General features: G+C 45.9%; 1 protein-coding gene across 4 annotated transcripts in view; it reads left to right on the forward strand.

The window, feature by feature from the left end:
- The window catches only part of MBTPS1 (membrane bound transcription factor peptidase, site 1), a 79,888-nt gene that overhangs the window by 6,630 nt on the left and 54,511 nt on the right, over nt 1-18,747 (forward strand). For all 4 annotated transcript variants that reach the window (XM_077288186.1, XM_077288188.1, XM_077288187.1 and 1 more), the window contains exons 4-8: nt 13,102-13,305; nt 14,510-14,620; nt 15,027-15,136; nt 17,045-17,161; nt 18,625-18,692. In XM_077288186.1, coding sequence (XP_077144301.1) covers nt 13,102-13,305; nt 14,510-14,620; nt 15,027-15,136; nt 17,045-17,161; nt 18,625-18,692 — 610 coding nt within the window. The remainder of the gene's footprint in view (nt 1-13,101; nt 13,306-14,509; nt 14,621-15,026; nt 15,137-17,044; nt 17,162-18,624; nt 18,693-18,747) is intronic.

The raw sequence follows: 18,747 nt of genomic DNA on the forward strand, positions 1-18,747 counted from the left end.
CGAAGGGAAAGCGCTCTTCTTCATCAGGGTTACAGCCCTATCCAGGAGCTCCGCTTTTTTATGCCTCCACTGCGCCAATGAACCTGCCCCCTACATCTCTCAATCAAGGGGGTCAGTGACGTCACACGCTGCTTGTCAGCGGCGGCCATTTTTTTTCTCTCGGTGTAACCAGGTGTAACTGAATAATCACACCTCGCACCCGTCCAGGTGGCGAAAAACCAAATCCACTGTGCCCATGGTGCGGAAAATTCCGTGCAGAAACGCTGCGTTGTATTTTCTGCAGCATGTCAATTCTTTGTGCGGATTCCGCAGCGTTTTACACCTGTTCCTCAATAGGAATCCGCAGGTGAAATCCGCACAAAAAAACACTGGAAATCTGCTGTAAATCTGCAGGTAAAACGCAGTGCCTTTTACCTGCAGATTTTTAAAAAATCGTGCGGAAAAATCTCACACGAATCCGCAACGTGGGCACATAGCCTTAGGGTTAGGGTTGGAACTAGAGTTAGGGTACCGTCTCACAGTGGCACTTTGATCGCTACGACGGTACGATCCGTGACGTTCCAGCGATATCCATACGATATCGCTGTGTCTGACACGCAGCAGCGATCAGGGACCCTGCTGAGAATCGTACGTCGTAGCAGATCGTTTGGAACTTTCTTTCGTCGCTGGATCTCCCGCTGTCATCGCTGGATCGTTGTGACAGCGATCCAGCGATGCGTTCGCTTGTAACCAGGGTAAACATCGGGTTACTAAGCGCAGGGCCGCGCTTAGTACCCCGATGTTTACCGTGGTTACCAGCGTAAAAGTAAAAAAATAAAACCGTACATACTCACATTTCGGTGTCCTTCAGGTCCCTTGCCGTCTGCTTCCCGCTCTGACTGTCTGCCGGCCAGAAAGTGAGAGCACAGCAGTGACGTCACCGCTGCGCTCTGCTCTCACTGTACGGCGGCACTCAGTCAGAGCGGGAAGCAGACGGCAAGGGACCTGAAGGACACCGAAATGTGAGTATGTACGGTTTTATTTTTTTACTTTTACGCTGGTAACCACGGTAAACATCGGGTTACTAAGCGCGGCCCTGCGCTTAGTAACCCGATGGTTACCCGGGACCTTGGCATCGTTGGTCGCTGGAGAGCGGTCTGTGTGACAGCTCCCCAGCGACCACACAACGACTTTCCAACGATCACGGCCAGGTCGTATCGCTGGTCGTGAACGTTGGTAAATCGTTATGTGAGACGGTACCCTTAGGGTTGGAATTAGGGCTAGGGTTGGAAATAGGGTTAAGATTAGGCTTGTGGTTAGGGTTAAGGATAGGGTTAGGGTTGTGTTGGGGTTACAGTTGTGGGTAGGGTTGGGATTGGGGTTAGGATTAGGGTTGGATTTAGGGTTACGGGTGTGTTGGGGTTAGGGTTGTGATTAGGGTTAGGGGTGTGTTGGGGTTAGTGTTGGAGTTAGAATTGAGGGGTTTCCACTGTTTAGGCACATCAGGGGTCTCCAAACGCAACATGGCGCCACCATTGATTCCAGCCAATCTTGCGTTCAAAAAGTCAAATGGTGCGCCCTCCCTTCCAAGCCCCGACGTGCGCCCAAACAGTGGTTTACCCCCACATATGGGATACCAGCGTACTCAGGACAAACTGGGCAACAACTATTGGGGTCCAATTTCTCCTGTTACCCTTGCAAAAATAAAAAATTACTTGCTAAAACATAATTTTTGAGGAAAGAAAATTATTTTTTATTTTCATGGCTCTACGTTATAAACTTATGTGAAGCACTTGGGGGTTGAAAGTGCTCACCACACATCTAGATAAGATCCTTTTGGGGTCTAGTTTCCAAAATGGGGTCACTTGTGGGGTGTTTCTACTGTTTAGGCACATCAGGGGCTCTGCAAACGTAACATGATTCCCGCAGACCATTCCATCAAAGTCTGCATTCCAAATCGTCACTACTTCCCTTCCAAGCCCTGACGTGCGCCCAAACAGTGGTTTACCCCCACATATGGGGTACCAGCATACTCACAACAAACTGGGAAACAAATATTGGGGTCCAATTTCTCCTGCTACCCTTGTGAAAAAAAAAATTGCTTGCTAAAACATCTTTTTTGAGGACAGAAAAATGATTTTTTATTTTCACGGCTCTGCGTTGTAAACTTCTGTGAAGCACTTGGGGGTTGAACGTGCTCACCACACATCTAGATAAGTTCCTTGGGGGGTCTAGTTTCCAAAATGGGGTCAATTGTGGGGGGTTTCTACTGTTTAGGCACATCAGGGGCTCTGCAAACGTAACATGATTCCCGCAGACCATTCCATCAAAGTCTGCATTCCAAATCGTCACTACTTCCCTTCCGAGCCCCGGCATGTCCCCAAACAGTGATTTACCCCCACATATGGGGTATCAGCGTACTCAGGAGAAACTGGACAACAACTTTTGGGGTCCAATTTCTCCTATTATCCTTGGGAAAATAAAAAACTCCGGGCTAAAAATCATTTTTGAGGAAAGAAAAATAATTTTTTTATTTTCATGGCTCTGCGTTATAAACTTCTGTGAAGCACCTGGGGGTTTTAAGTGCTCACTATGCATCTAGATTAGTTTCTTGGGGGGTCTAGTTTCCAAAATAGGGTCACTTGTAGGGGAGCTCCGATGTTTAGGCACACAGGGGCTCTCCAAACGCGACATGGTGTCCACTAACGATTGGAGCTAATTTTCCATTCAAAAAGTCAAATGGCGCGCCTTCCCTTCCGAGCCTTGCCGTGCACCCAAACAGTGGTTTACCCCCACATATGAGGTATCGGCGTACTCAGGAGAAATTGCCCAACAAATTTTAGGATGCATTTTATCCTGTTGCCCATGTGAAAATGAAAAAATTGAGGCTAAAAGAAATTTTTTGTGAAAAAAAAGTACTTTTTCACTTTTACGGATCAATTTGTGAAGCACCTGAGGGTTTAAAGTGCTCACTATGCATCTAGATAAGTTCCTTGGGGGGTCTAGTTTCCAAAATGGGGTCACTTGTGGGGGAGCTCCAATGTTTAGGCACACGGGGGCTCTCCAAACGCGACATGGTGTCCGTTAAAGATTGGAGCCAATTTTTCATTCAAAAAGTCAAATGGCGCTCCTTCCCTTCCGAACCCTGCCGTGCGCCCAAACAGTGGTTTACCCCCACATATGGGGTATCATCGTACTCAAGACAAATTGGACAACAACATTCGTGGTCCAGTTTCTCCTTTTACCCTTGGGAAAATAAAAAAATTGTTGCGAAAAGATCATTTTTGTGACTGAAAAGTTAAATGTTAATTTTTCCCCTCCATGTTGCTTCTGCTGCTGTGAAACACCTGAAGGGTTAATAAACTTCTTGAATGTGGTTTTGAGCACCTTGAGGGGTGCAGTTTTTAGAATGGTGTCACTTTTGGGTATTTTCAGCCATATAGAACCCTCAAACTGACTTCAAATGTGAGGTGGTCCCTAAAAAATGGTTTTGTAAATTTTGTTGTAAAAATGAGCAATCACTGGTCAAATTTTAACCCTTAGAACTTCCTAGCAAAATAAAAATTTGTTTCCAAAATTGTGCTGATGTAAAGTAGACATGTGGGAAATGTTATTTATTAACTATTTTGTGTCACATAACTCTCTGGTTTAACAGAATAAAAATTCAAAATGTGAAAATTGCAAAATTTTCAAATTTTTCGCCAAATTTCCGTTTTTTTCACAAATAAACTCAGAAATTATCAACCTAAATTTACCACTAACATGAAGCCCAATATGTCACGAAAAAACAATCTCAGAACCGCAAGGATCCGTTAAAGCGTTCCTGAGTTATTACCTCATAAAGGGACACTGGTCAGAATTGCAAAAAATGGCAAGTTCATTAAGGCCAAAATAGGCTGGGTCATGAAGGGGTTAATGGACTTTGAGTTTGCCAGGCATTGTGGTTTTCCCTTGCAGTCTTTGCAGAACCCTATTCCTTTAAGGGGCATTGATGCTACACCTTTGGCTAAAAATAAGCCCCAGTTCTGGACACAGGTGACCATGTGCATGGCGCCAGCCCATCAGGAAGATTGTCGATTTCTGGTGTTGCATAATTTACGTGATGCTATTGTGCTGGGTTTTCCGTGGTTGCAGGCACATAATCCTGTGTTGGATTGGAAGTCTGTCTGTGACTAGTTGGGGTTGTCAGGGGGCTCATAATGATGTTCCTTTGATGTCAATCTCCTCTTCTTCCTCTTCTGAAATTCCAGAGTTTTTGTCTGATTTTCAGGATGTATTCGATGAGCCCAAGTCCAGTTCCCTTCCGCCGCATAGGGACTGTGATTGTGCGATTGACTTGATTCCAGGCTGTAAGTTTCCTAAGGGCCGACTTTTCAACCTGTCTGTGCCTGAACATACCGCCATGCGGAGTTATGTTAAGGAGTCTTTGGAGAAAGGACATATTCGGCCATCTTCTTCACCGTTGGGAGCGGGATTTTTTATTTTTTTTGTTGCCAAGAAGGATGGCTCCTTGAGACCTTGTATTGATTATCGCCTCTTGAATAAGATCACGGTCAAGTTTCAATACCCTTTACTTCTGCTTTCCGATTTGTTTGCTAGGATTAAGGGGGCTAGTTGGTTTACGAAGATTGACCTTCGGGGGGCATATAATCTTGTTCGTATTAAGCAGGGTGATGAATGGAAAACTGCGTTTAATACGCCCGAAGGCCATTTTGAATACCTTGTGATGCCATTCGGGCTCTCTTAATGCTCCATCTGTTTTTCAGTCCTTCATGCACGATATCTTCCGGACTTATCTTGATAAATTCATGATTGTATATTTGGATGACATTTTAATTTTTTCCGATGATTGGGAGTCTCATGTGGAACAGGTCAGGATGGTATTTCAGATCCTTCGTGATAATGCTTTGTTTGTGAAGGGGTCTAAGGGTACCGTCTCACATAACGATTTACCAACGATCACGACCAGCGATACGACCTGGCCGTGATCGTTGGTAAGTGGTTGTGTGGTCGCTGGGGAGCTGTCACACAGTCAGCTCTCCAGCGACCAACGATGCCGAAGGCCCCGGGTAACCAGGGTAAACATCGGGTTACTAAGCGCAGGGCCGCGCTTAGTAACCCTGCTGAGAATCGTACGTCGTAGCAGATCATTTGGAACTTTCTTTCGTCGCTGGATCTCCCGCTGTCATCGCTGGATCGTTGTGTGTGACAGCGATCCAGCGATGCGTTCGCTTGTAACCAGCGTAAAAGTAAAAAAAAAAAACCGTACATACTCACATTCCGGTGTCTGTCCCCCGGCGTTCTGCTTCTCTCCACTGTGTCTGTGCCAGCCGGAAAGCACAGCGGTGACGTCACCGCTGTGCTCGCTTTCCGGCCGGCGCTCACAGTGCAGAGAAGCAGAACGCCGGGGGACAGACACCGGAATGTAAGTATGTACTGTTTGGGTTTTTTTACGTTTACCCTGGTTACAAGCGAACGCATCGCTGGGTCGCTGTCACACACAACGATCCAGCGATGACAGCGGGAGATCCAGCGACGAAAGAAAGTTCCAAATGATCTGCTACGACGTACGATTCTCAGCAGGGTCCCTGATCGCTGCTGCGTGTCAGACACAGCGATATCGTATGGATATCGCTGGAACGTCACGGATCGTACCGTCGTAGCGACCAAAGTGCCACTGTGTGACGGTACCCTAAGTGTCTCTTTGGAGTGCAGAAGGTTTCTTTTTTGGGCTTCATTTTTTCTCCCTCATCTATAGAGATGGATCCGGTTAAGGTTCAGGCCATTCATGATTGGATTCAACCCACAGCTGTGAAGAGCCTTCAGAAATTTTTGGGCTTTGCTAATTTTTATCGCCGTTTCATTGCTAACTTATCCAGTGTGGTTAACCCCTTCCCGACCTGTGACACAGCGTATGCGTCATGAAAGTCGGTGCCAATCCGACCTGTGACGCATATGCTGTGTCACAGAATGATCGCGTCCCTGCAGATCGGGTGAAAGGGTTAACTCCTATTTCACCCGATCTGCAGGGAGAGGGGGAGTTGTACTTCAGCCCAGGGGGGGTGGCTTTGCCCCCACGTGGCTACGATCGCTCTGATTGGCTGTTGAAAGTGCAACAGCCAATCAGAGCAATTTGCAATATTTCACCTATGAAAATGGTGAAATATTGCAATCCAGCCATGGCCGATCATGCAATAGCATCTGCCATGGCTGGAAATCATGTTCTGCACAAAAACCACTGGAAATCTGTGGTAAATCCGCAGGTAAAACGCAGTGCCTTTTACCTGCGGATTTTTCAAAAATGGTGCGGAAAAATCTCACACGAATCCACAACGTGGGCACATAGCCTTAGGGTTAGGGATGGAATTAGGGCTAGGGTTGGAAATAGGTTTAAGATTAGGGTTGGGGTTAGGGTTGTGGTTAGGGTTGAAATTAGGGTTGGGATTAGGGTTAGGGGTGTGTTGGGTTAGGGGTGTGTTGGGGTAAGGGTTATGGCTAGAGTTGGGATTAGGGTTAGGGGTGTGTTGGGGTTAGTGTTGGAGTTAGAATTGAGAGGTTTCCACTGTTTAGGCACATCAGGGGTCTCCAAACGCAACATGGCGACTCCATTGATTCCAGCCAATCTTGCGTTCCAAAAGTCAAATGGTGCACCCTCCCTTCCGAGCCCCAACGTGCAACCAAACAGTGGTTTACCCCCACGTACGGAGTACCAGCATACTCGGGACAAACTGGGCAACAACTATTGGGGTCCAATTTCATCTGTTACCCTTGTGAAAATAAAAAATTGCTTGCTAAAACCTCATTTTTGAGGAAATAAAAATGATTTTTTATTTTCACGGCTCTGCGTTGTAAACTTCTGTGAAGCACTTGGGGGTTCAGAGTGCTCACCACACATCTAGATAAGTTCCTTTGGGGGTCTAGTTTCCAAAATGGGGTCACTTGTGGGGGGGGTTTACTGTTTAGGGACATCAGGGGCTCTGCAAACGCAACGTGACGCCCGCAGAGCATTCCATCAAAGTCTGCATTTCAAAATGTCACTACTTCACTTCCGAGCCCCGGCATGTGCCCAAACAGTGGTTTACCCCCACATATGGGGTATTGGCGTACTCAGGAGATACTGGACAACAACTTTTGGGGTCAAATTTCTCCTGTTACACTTGGGAAAATAAAAAATTCTGGGCAAAAAAATTATTTTTGAGGAAAGAAAAATGATTTTATACTTTCACGGCTCTGCGTTATAAACTTCTGTGAAGCACCTGGTGGTTTAAAGTGCTCACTATGCATCTAGATAAGTTCCTTGGGGGGTCTAGTTTCCAAAATGGGGTCACTTGTGGGGGAGCTCCAGTGTTTAGGCACACAGGGGCTCTCCAAAGGCGACATGGTGTCCGCTAATGATTGGAGCTAATTTTCCATTCAAAAAGTCAAATGGCGCTCCTTCCCTTCCGAGCCTTGCCGTGCCCCCAAACAGTGGTTTACCCCCACATGAGATATTGGCGTACTCAGGAGAAATTGGCCAACAAATTTTAGGATCATTTTATCCTGTTGCCCATGTGAAAATGAAAATATTGAGGCTAAAATAAATTTTTGTGAAAAAAAAGCACTTTTTATGGATCAATTTCTGAAGCACATAAGGATTTAAAGTGCTCACTATGCATCTAGATAAGTTCCTTGGGGGGTCTAGTTTCCAAATTGGGGTCACTTGTGGGGGAGCTCCAATGTTTAGGCACACGGGGGCTCTCCAAACGTGACATGCTATCCGCTGAAGATTGGAGCCAAATTTTCATTCAAAAAGTGAAATGGCGCTCCTTCCCTTCCAAGCCCTGCCGTGCGCCCGACCAGTGGTTTACCCCCACATATGAGGTATCAGCGTACTCAGGACAAACTGGACAACAACGTTCATGGTCCAGTTTCTCCTTTTACCCTTGGGAAAATAAAAAAATTGTTGCTAAAAGATCATTTTTGTGAATAAAAAGTTAAATGTTCATATTTTCCTTCCATGTTGCTTCTGCTGCTGTGAAACACCTGAAGGGTTAACAAACTTCTTGAATGTGGTTTTAAGCACCTTGAGGTGTGTAGTTTTTAGAATGGTGTCACTTTTGGGTATTTTCAGCCATATAGACCCCTCAAACTGACTTCAAATGTGAGGTGGTCCCTAAAAAAAATGATTTTGTAAATTTTGTTGTAAAAATGAGATCACTGGTCAAATTTTAACCTTTATAACTTCCTAGCAAAAAAAAATTTTGGTTCCAAAATTGTGCTGATGTAAAGTCGACATGTGGGAAATGTTATTTATTAACTATTTTGTGTCACATAACTCTCTGATTTAACAGAATAAAAATTCAAAGTTTGAAAATTTTCACCAAATTTCCATTTTTTTTCACAAACGCAGAAATTATTGACCTAAATTTACCACTAACATGAAGCCCAATATGTCACGAAAAAACAAGGTCATTGAGGCCAAAATAGGCTGGGTCATGAAGGGGTTAAACCCTTGACCGATTTGACGAAGAAAGGCGCTGATGTGACGAATTGGTCCTCTGCGGCTGTCTCTGCCTTTCAGGAGCTTAAACGCCGATTTACTTCTGCCCCGGTGTTGCGTCAACCGGATGTTTCTCTTCCGTTTCAGGTTGAGGTTGACGCTTCTGAGATTGGGGCAGGGGCCGTTTTGTCTCAGAGGGATCCTGTTGGTTCCTTGATGAAACCGTGTGCCTTCTTTTCCCGTAAGTTTTCGCCCGCTGAACGCAGTTATGATGTCGGCAATTGGGAGTTGTTGGCTATGAAGTGGGCGTTTGAGGAGTGGCGACATTGGCTCGAGGGAGCTAAGCACCGTATTGTGGTCTTGACCGATCATAAAAATCTGATTTACCTCGAGTCGGCCAGACGGCTGATTCCTAGACAGGCTCGATGGTCCTTGTTTTTTTTTTCCGTTTTGATTTCGTGGTCTCGTATCTTCCGGGTTCTAAGAATATTAAGGCTGATGCCCTCTCTAGGAGTTTTTTGCCTGATTCTCCTGAAGTCCTTGAACCAGTCGGCATTCTGAAAGAAGGGGTGGTCCTTTCTGCCATTTCCCCTGATTTACGACGGGTTCTTCAGGAATTTCAGGCTGACAAACCTGACCGCTGTCCAGCGGGGAAACTGTTTGTTCCTGATAGATGGACTAGTAGAGTGATTTCTGAGGTTCATTGTTCTGTGTTGGCAGGCCATCCTGGTATTTTTGGTACCAGAGATTTGGTTGGTAGGTCGTTTTGGTGGCCGCCTTTGTCACGTGATGTGCGTTCTTTTGTGCAGTCCTGTGGGACTTGTGCGCGAGCCAAGCCTTGTTGTTCCCGTGCTAGTGGGTTGCTTTTGCCTTTGCCGGTCCCTGAGAGGCCCTGGACGCATATTTCTATGGATTTTATTTCTGATCTTCCGGTTTCCCAGAGGATGTCGGTTATCTGGGTTGTTTGTGACCGGTTCTCTAAGATGGTCCATTTGGTGCCTTTGCCTAATTTGCTTTCCTCTTCTGATTTGGTTCCGTTGTTTTTTCAGCATGTGGTTTGTTTGCATGGTATTCCGGAGAATATTGTGTCCGACAGAGGTTCCCAGTTTGTTTCTAGGTTTTGGCGGGCCTTTTGTGCTAGGCTGGGCATTGATTTGTCTTTTTCTTCCGCTTTTCATCCTCAGACAAATGGCCAAACCGAGCGAACTAATCAGACTTTGGAAACTTATTTGAGATACTTTGTGTCTGCTGATCAGGATGATTGGGTGGCTTTCTTGCCATTGGCCGAGTTTGCCCTTAATAATCGGGCTAGTTCGGCTACCTTGGTTTCGCCCTTCTTTTGTAATTTTGGTTTTCATCCTCGTTTTTCTTCGGGGCAGGTTGAGCCTTCGGACTGTCCTGGTGTGGATTATGTGGTTGACAGGTTGCAGCAGATTTTGGCTCATGTGGTGGACAATTTGGTGTTGTCTCAGGAGGAGGCTCAACGTTTTGCTTACAGTCGTCGGTGTGTTAGTTCCCGGCTTCGGGTTGGGGATCTGGTCTGGTTGTCTTCCCGTCATGTTCCTATGAAGGTTTCTTCCCCTAAGTTTAAGCCTCGGTTTATTGGTCCTTTTAGGATTTCTGGGATTATTAATCCGGTGTCTTTTTGATTGGCCCTTCCGGCCTCTTTTGCTATCCATAATGTCTTCCATAGATCTTTATTGCGGAAATATGTGGTGCCCGTTGTTCCCTCTGTTGATCCTCCGGCCCCTGTGTTGGTTGATGGGGAGTTGGAGTATGTGGTGGAGAAGATTTTGGTTTCTCGCTTTTCGAGGCGGAGGCTTCAGTACCTTGTCAAATGGAAGGGTTATGGCCAGGAGGATAATTCTTGGGTTTTTGCCTCTGATGTCCATGCTGCTGATTTGATCTGTGCCTTTCATCTGGCTCGGCCTGGGGGCTCGGGTGAGGGTTCGGAGACCCCTCCTCAAGGAGGGGGGTACTGTTGTGAATTCTGCTCTTGGGTTCCCTCCGGTGGTTGTTGGTGGTAGTGCAGTTGTCCCTGGGTTGATATCCTGGGCAGGTGTCCCTGCTGATTGCAGCTCTGACTGGGGTATTTAGGTGTGCAGGATTCATTAGCCCTTGCCAGTTGTCCATTGTTCTTGGAGGTTTTGCATCTCTGTCTGGTTCCTCCTGCCCTGCAGCCAAATCAGCAAAGATAAGTGTCTGGTTTTTGTTTCTACAGCACACATGCTGTGCTTTACAATTCAGTGCTATTCATTGTTTTTCTTGTCCAGCTTAGACTGTGTTTGGATATTTCAGTCAAGTTGGATTCTCAGGAGATGCAGATATACATTCCATGTCTTTAGTTAGATGGTGGAATTTTTGTATTATCTGCTGTGGATATTTTTAGGGTTTTAATACTGACCGCTTAGTATTCTGTCCTATCCTTTCCTATTTAGCTAGCGTGGCCTCTTTTGCTAAATCCTGATTTCTGCCTGCGTGTGTATTTCCTCTAATACTCAGTCAATATTTGTGGGGGGCTGTCTATCCTTTGGGGTTCTGCTCTGAGGCAAGATAGAATTCCCATTTCCATCTATAGGGGTATTTAGTCCTCTGGCTGTGTCGAGGTGTTTAGGATGTTTTAGGTACACCCCACGGCTACTTCTAGTTGCGGTGTCAGTTTAGGGTTTGCGGTCAGTACAGGTTCCACCTACTCCTGAGAAAGTCTCATGCGGCTCCAAGGTCACCGGATCATAACAGGGCGCTTTGTGGGTTCCCCATGTATCAGGAACATGGGGTCCGTTACCCCTCTGGCATAGTTGAAAGCGGTGGGTTAGTTGGAGGTGGCCGTCTACTCTTGGGAGTTGTGAAATGCACTGGTGTAGCACCCATGTTCTTCAGGTAATGTGCTGATGGGAAGACCTCCATTCTCCCCCTAGGTGAAAGTTGTCTGAATCCAAGGCGTAAGTCACTTACTCTACACACTGGAGTCAGGTGAACTGTAAAATGGCCATAGATGTCTCGGATGGTGTCACTCCTTAGGCTTCATCCCTGGGACTGGTGGTGATGGCTCTTGGAGCAGAGCTGTTTGTGTACGCCTGGTCTATACAGTGTGGAGGTCGCTCCTGACTGTTCTGTCTACCATTGTGTGGGGGGTTTCTCCTCCTGGATAGTCTTATTTATCCTCACTGCCCTTCCCTGATTTGAATCCTAATGTTTAGATTTGCATGCATCTCATTGTTCTCTGACAAGAAAACTCTTCAGTTTCTTCTCCTCCCTGCACGGACAGCAGCGAGCTCTCCCAGGATCCTTCTACTCATGGTCTCCAGCCTCTCCATAAGTGCTCGTTCACACAACCGTGTCTTCAGTCCAAGGGCTCTCCTATAAAACAAATCGCATTATACCCTAGTTTCCGCCATAAATTGGATGTCACCCATCCAAGTGTACGGGCGCAAGAAAAAAGCTGCATGCCATATGGAGGATTTCTACAGATACATTGCAACTATGTAGCATGGGAGACTGTCAACGTCTGGCACATGGATCGAGAAAAGAAAATCCTCCCTCTTGTCTGACATGCTGAACATTATTTATACGGTTGTGTGAGCCTACCCAACAATCAGACGTGCTGGGGTTCACTTCTTGGTGTTGGATTTTGAGCCTTTGGACCCAGGTGCTCCTTGTACTTCCTTGAAGGAACGATTCTTGGTTTTTATTGTCCTTGGTTATAGTATTGATTTCTCGGCCTTCAGTATACTTTACCTGGTTATAAGGAATTCCTTTGTAAAGGTAATAGTACATCAGTGTTTCTCAACTCCAGGCCTCAAGAGCCACCAACAGGTCATGTTTTCAGGATTTCCTTAGTACTGCACAGGTGACTGACTGCTTGCCGGTCCAGGTGATGCAATTATCACCTGGACAATACTAAGGAAATCCTGAAAACATGACCTGTTGGTGGCTCTTGAGGCCTGGAGTTGAGAAATCCTGAACTACATGGTGCCGGAGGCCTCCCTGAGGCTTGGTGCAATGGCTCTAGTCACTGCCTAATCCTGTACTTACTCTGTAAGTGGGGGGGATTATATGGCACGTGTTACTATGGTCACAGCAAGACACCCCCCCCCCCCCCCCCAACCAATCTGTCCACCACTGTGAGGTAGAAGTCATTATGGTGCTGCACCTGGAAGCCACGAAGCAGCATGTCGCTCCTAGTGCACTACTCCTTACAAGTCTGTATCCTAGTGAAAACAAGATGGGGTGTATATAAACCCAAGAAATCCCTGTGTGCATAAATAAAGCGGTCTCTTCAGTGTAGTGGGTCCCCAGTGTCATAAACTGGGTGCACTTCTCTATAAGATTCTTTAAGTGTTTACTTAATAGAACTCACTTTTTATACAAAAAGTGTTCAAAATCTACTATGAAAAGCAACAGATCTGTCTATTGTCTGCATGTTGCTTAAAGCAAAGTTTTGCAGGAAACATGGGTTCCCTTATTTCAGCTGGAACACAGACTAAACTTAGAATTAATTCTAATATATGAAGCAAAATGAGCTAAGGCAGACTAGGTTCGTGTTCACACATAAGAGCATAGATTGGTTTGTGCATGACACAAGTGTGTTCCTATCAGTACTGGCTCATCGGTGTGTTCTTGCCATCTCCCTCCTGACACAGGCGACCCCTCGGCCCCCTGCAATGAGACGAAGTGGAGTCAGAAGTGGCAGTCATCTCGCCCGCTCCGACGGACCAGCCTCTCCCTCAGCTCTGGCTTTTGGCATGCGACAGGCAGACACTCGAGTCGTCGCCTCCTGAGAGCCATCCCGCGGCAGGTGGCACAGACGCTCCAAGCTGATGTGTTGTGGCAGCTGGGATACACAGGTCAGTGACACTACAGCAGCCATACCGGGGTCTCCGTGCACCTTCTCTAGTTGGTGATTGAGCAAGTAGCTATCCATAGGAGGAACACTTCTAAAGTTGTTCCCACCCCCCTTCTGTCTTCAGTATATACAATGGCTGCTAGTGGAGGAGCAGTGGCCAGACCTGTCCATCAGCCTTGTCCAATTCGCGGCCTCACATGAGAACTGCTTATCTAGAAGTCTGGTCACGTCTGCCAGCAGCCATTGTATGGACAGGAGAGCTGTGCAGTCTAAGGAACGCTGCACCAACAAGAGCGGGAGGAGAAGCGGTCATAACTATATAATAAGTGCCACAAATCGTGTCTTCAACATCTGCTAACATAACACTAATGTGGCTGACCCCTGTTGTCTCCTTCTGCAGTAGACTATGGGAGGCAAACTGCAACATTTTAATGAAACGCCAAATTTTCGCCCCCAATTGCATGCATTTAAGGGTCCCCAAAGATGGACATCCCCTTCTTAAGAGATATTATGTATATAAAAAAAAACCTTTCCAGTGGCTCCTCTGTGGTGCAAACTCTCTATGCTGGCACCAACTGCGTTCCATATTGCTGTCCCAGGGCAAGTGCTCCTGTCCTGGGTCTGCTCCCCCACGTGTTGGAGGACTGGCATCAGGGGCCGCATCCAGATCCGCACTCTCCTCCAGTCACTGCTCTATCATCGCTTCCCTCTCCTTCAGTACCAGTACACACTGCTGGTGTTTAGGCACCATGTTTCCTGGAGGATATTAGAAATTACATTTTAGGGGCCGTAACTGTCTACTGAGCCCTTGGCCATGCAACAGTACACCAAAGCCACCTCGCTCACATATGGATTTGTCTTAAACCATACAATCATCATTTTAGTCTATTTGTGGTTAAGCCCCCTATATAACTGTATTGTATTTTGCAGTGACTCACTTCCTTTAATTCTTGGAGTAAAATTATTATCCTAACATAATTGGACTTGGTTTTCATTAAAAACCTAGATCATTAGTTCCAAATGCAAATAAGAGCTGCATATTCCACCATAGCTGTGATTCTGGCTGCAGAATACTGACGTATCGTGGCTTGCCATCTGGTGCTATAGAGTGGCAGGGTATGGCCATGTAGCAATGCATGGCGGAGGACTGATCACTTCTTGGGTGGTTTAGTTCTTATAGCTACTCTTGGGCTTTCTCTGAACAGGTAGCCATGTACGAGTGGCCGTGTTTGACACTGGATTGAGTGAGAGACATCCACACTTTAAAAACGTGAAAGAACGAACCAACTGGACCAATGAGAAGACGCTGGATGATGGTGAGTAGAACTAATGTCCGCTTGTCAGGGTGTTTCCTGTTCCCTGCACCTTGGGAGCTCCTGCTGGACAGTGGTGGAGAGGGGAGCCTTTCCTGCAGTGTGGTGTATGGCAGTGAGATGGAGCTGTCATACATGTCCCATTCATTGCTGTAGGAAAGTAACACTCCATAATGAGGGAGGTGGGAACCCAAAACTGATCATGGTCTCCAGGACCAGTTAGATCAGTACTGTCTGCACACCGTGACATGCATTGTGTAGATGGGGTGAAAAGCTTGGGGGAAGATCAAGGTGGCTGGTTCCCAACTAATGCTCTACGTGTGCATGTGTCCTAATGGGGTGTATTGCTTGTTCTCCATCTTGTAACCATAGTCTTGCACTCATGTGACCTGTCATTCTGCTTTGTAAGGACTGGGACATGGGACTTTCGTGGCAGGCGTCATTGCCAGCATGCGAGAATGCCAGGGACTAGCTCCAGATTCTGAGTTGCACATCTACCGGGTCTTCACCAATAATCAGGTACCTGATTTTTATTATTAATAATAATAATAATAATAATAATAATAATAATAATAATATTATGCATTCTCCGCAGCGGAGAAACACTAGATACATGTGCGTCCACCCCAACCTTGCAGCCTTTCCACATCTAAACCAGACCTATCTATAGGGGAAGATCTACATACTTTCAGGACAAAACTGTCATGTTGGTGATCTGACCGCAGACCATTGCGTGTATTGGGGGGGAGGGCTTTCTAGAAGTCCCTTCCTCTGTGTTGGAACTTTAAGATGCATCATCAAGCTCATTGTAGGAACGTATCCTTCAAGCCAAAAAGTTGTATGATCACTTAAAATGCCACACATTAGTCTTCAGTTGTACAAAAAAATAGCTTTATTTTCCAGTAAGGTGCTGAAGTACAACTGTGCAAGAAACTGAGCAACATTTTAAAAAGGTTCAAATGAAGAATTGGACTAAAATATCTGGATTACCAGGCTCTTATTGTGTACGAAAGGACAGGGCAAACATAATGGCTTTCCTTCAGTTTGGGGGTGACGCTCCCTTTCCCACTCTGCAGGGATGAAGTGATAAACTATCTTCACAAGCCTCCATCTTCTATAGGTGGCTGTTGGTATAGATGGAAGTCTACACATTAATATGCATTTCATTGCTGGACGATGGATTTATAGACTGCAGATTACTTGAGGCTGAATGTACTTAGCATTTGGCTCTGGGCGTTGGGGAAAAGATGACGTTTGGCTGGAACCCAAAATAACAAATGTGTTTGCTTTTAATTTAGCTCTATTCTTATTTTGTGTGCTAAAGGTTTATGTAGCGGGCAGGGTCTGTCATATAACTAATCAGATCCTGCCCTAAAGGTACCTTCACACTCAGCAACTTTACAACGAGAACGACAACGATCCGTGACGTTGCAGCGTCCTGGATAGCGATCTCGTGGTGTTTGACACGCAGCAGCGATCTGGATCCCGCTTTGATATCGCTGGTCGGAGCTAGAAGGCCAGAACTTTATTTAGTCGCTGATGACCCGCTGTCATCGCTGGATCGGCGTGTGTGACGCCGATCCAGCGATGTGTTCACTTGTAACCAGGGTAAATATCGGGTTACTAAGCGCAGGGCCGCGCTTAGTAACCCGATATTTACCCTGGTTACCATTGTAAAAGTTTAAAAAAAAAAAAAAAAAACAGTACATACTCACATTCTGATGTCTGTCACGTCCCCCGGCGTCCTCAGGGTTAAAACTGCTTTCGGCAGGAGCGCTGCTAATGCCGCTTCCCTGCACTGACTGTGTCAGCGCCGGCCGTAAAGCAGAGCACAGCGGTGACGTCACCGCTGTTACTGCAGGCGCTGAGACATTCAGTGCAGGGAAGTTCTCGGCAGCAGCGCGTGCAGATTAGCAACGCTCTTGCCGAAAGCAGTTTTAACCCTGTGGACGCCGGCAGGGGACCTGACAAACATCAGAATGTGAGAATATAGTGTTTTTATTTTTTTTACTTTTACAATGGTAACCAGGGTAAATATCGGGTTACTAAGCGCGGCCCTGCACTTAGTAACCCGATGTTTACCCTGGTTACCCGGGTGCTGCAGGGGGACTTCGGCATCGTTGAAGACAGTTTCAACGATGCCGAAGTCGTTCCCCTGATTGTTGGTCGCTGGAGAGAGCGGTCTGTGTGACAGCTCCCCAGCGACCACACGACTTACCAACGATCGCATCGCTGGTCGTGATCGTTGGTAAGTCGTTTAGTGTAACGGTACCTTAAGGAGTCGGAAGTGGATGTTGGAGGTGTCCATGACGGCAGTATGTAGAAGGTCTTAACCTGCGGGAGACAGGACTAATCTCATCTGCTGACATTGCTGTAGATGTACAATCTCTTCTTGTGTAATAGTCCTTTTTTCAATGCTCTTCTCAGGTCTCCTACACATCATGGTTCCTGGACGCTTTTAATTATGCCATACTTAAGAAAATAGATGTATTGAACCTCAGTATTGGGGGCCCGGACTTCATGGATCATCCTTTTGTTGATAAGGTTGGTTGTGAACCATCTGTCTGTATACGGTAGGGCTTCTGTAACCTCAATCTGTAGCGTAGTTTAAATTAGTTTTTTTTTATTTTTTTATTTTTCACCTCTGGAGTATAGGCGTGCTGCTGTACAGCAGGCAGGGAAGACACAATCATTTACTTGTCCCATTTACATGGAACTGTTAACTTACTATCCTGTCCATGTTTGTGCCCCACCTTACAAGGAATACAATATGCGCTTTTTATTGAAAACTGAAGTGCAACGATCTTGCTTACACTTCCAATAGACTTTTGCATGTGCTTTAAACCGGTATACAACATTCCTCAAGTACATACAGATATGTGCACTTCTTTCATTCACAAAGCAGAGTGGTTATATTACAATAAAACCTGACGCTATGTGTGCAGTCAGGTCACATGAATACATTTATGCTCCACTATGGTAGGATTTCTAAAATACAAGTTCAGGTGTTGGAAAATAACCCATATAAACCTGCAATAACAAACTATCAAGTATTCATCTGCATGTCCTAACTGTAGCTAATGCGTATAGCAGACCGCCATTGTAAAAGGCCGTGGTCTGAGTTCCAATGTCCCGTACCTTGTAGAACATCTGAGGACCACCTGTTATACTCTTTCTCATGTAATCGTCGTGTTTACACTCAATCCATCACCTTAGTGTTGGAGAAATCCCCATCCATCTCCTGGCAAGAAGTAGTTTCCCTAAAATTCTAATGTGGTGGTTCCATGCTTCTTCCTATAGTAACCCAATAAACAGATGATGGGATCTAGGGGAATCAGAATAGATGTCAAACACTGGAATGGGTCTATTCTCTGCCAAAAGGAGTTAATTGGACACGACCATATAATGTGCCAAAAATCTGCATGTTAAAGCACAACATCTTAAACATCCCGATGAGGACGATCTCCCCATATGTGCAGCCTTCATGGCGAGAAGGAAGCTTGGGGGTGAATGTATAGTGGAGTCATTTTATTGTTCAGAGGGGGAAACAAATGGGATTCCAAAACCACCTCCCAGGCTTCCTCACTGATGGTGGGAATGAGCAGCTCCCACTTGGCCTTCAATGTACATGTGTTTATAGTGCAACACACACGATCTATATAAACTACATATATGACGCGTTCATTTTCCATCTAACAAGAATGAGGAGCCCAATACGCGCCTTTTATATGAATGTACATGTAACCACCTATTCCAAACTGCATAGATCCCAGGCTTGCACTACCCAGGAGACCTACTATACACCTATTATATTTGTGTACTCAATAAGATTAGTTTTTCGAATATTGATTTATTCCTGCAACCGTATAGAAATACTGACCTGCGCCTCATTAATGGCTCTGGTGCCTCACCGCTGACCCGGCCTCACTTTGGCTCTGTAGTACACCCCTCTTTAACCTCTAAAACTGTATAATGACTGGAAAGACTGACTCTCTTCTACGTTACAGGTTTGGGAGTTAACGGCCAATAATGTGATCATGATTTCTGCTATCGGAAATGACGGACCTCTCTATGGGTATGGACATGGTCGTGTAATGTATTGTCTGCTCCCAGTGACACCCCACATGCCC

This window comes from Ranitomeya variabilis, chromosome 2, assembly GCF_051348905.1.
Source record: "Ranitomeya variabilis isolate aRanVar5 chromosome 2, aRanVar5.hap1, whole genome shotgun sequence".
In the NCBI taxonomy this organism is placed as follows: domain Eukaryota; kingdom Metazoa; phylum Chordata; class Amphibia; order Anura; family Dendrobatidae; genus Ranitomeya; species Ranitomeya variabilis.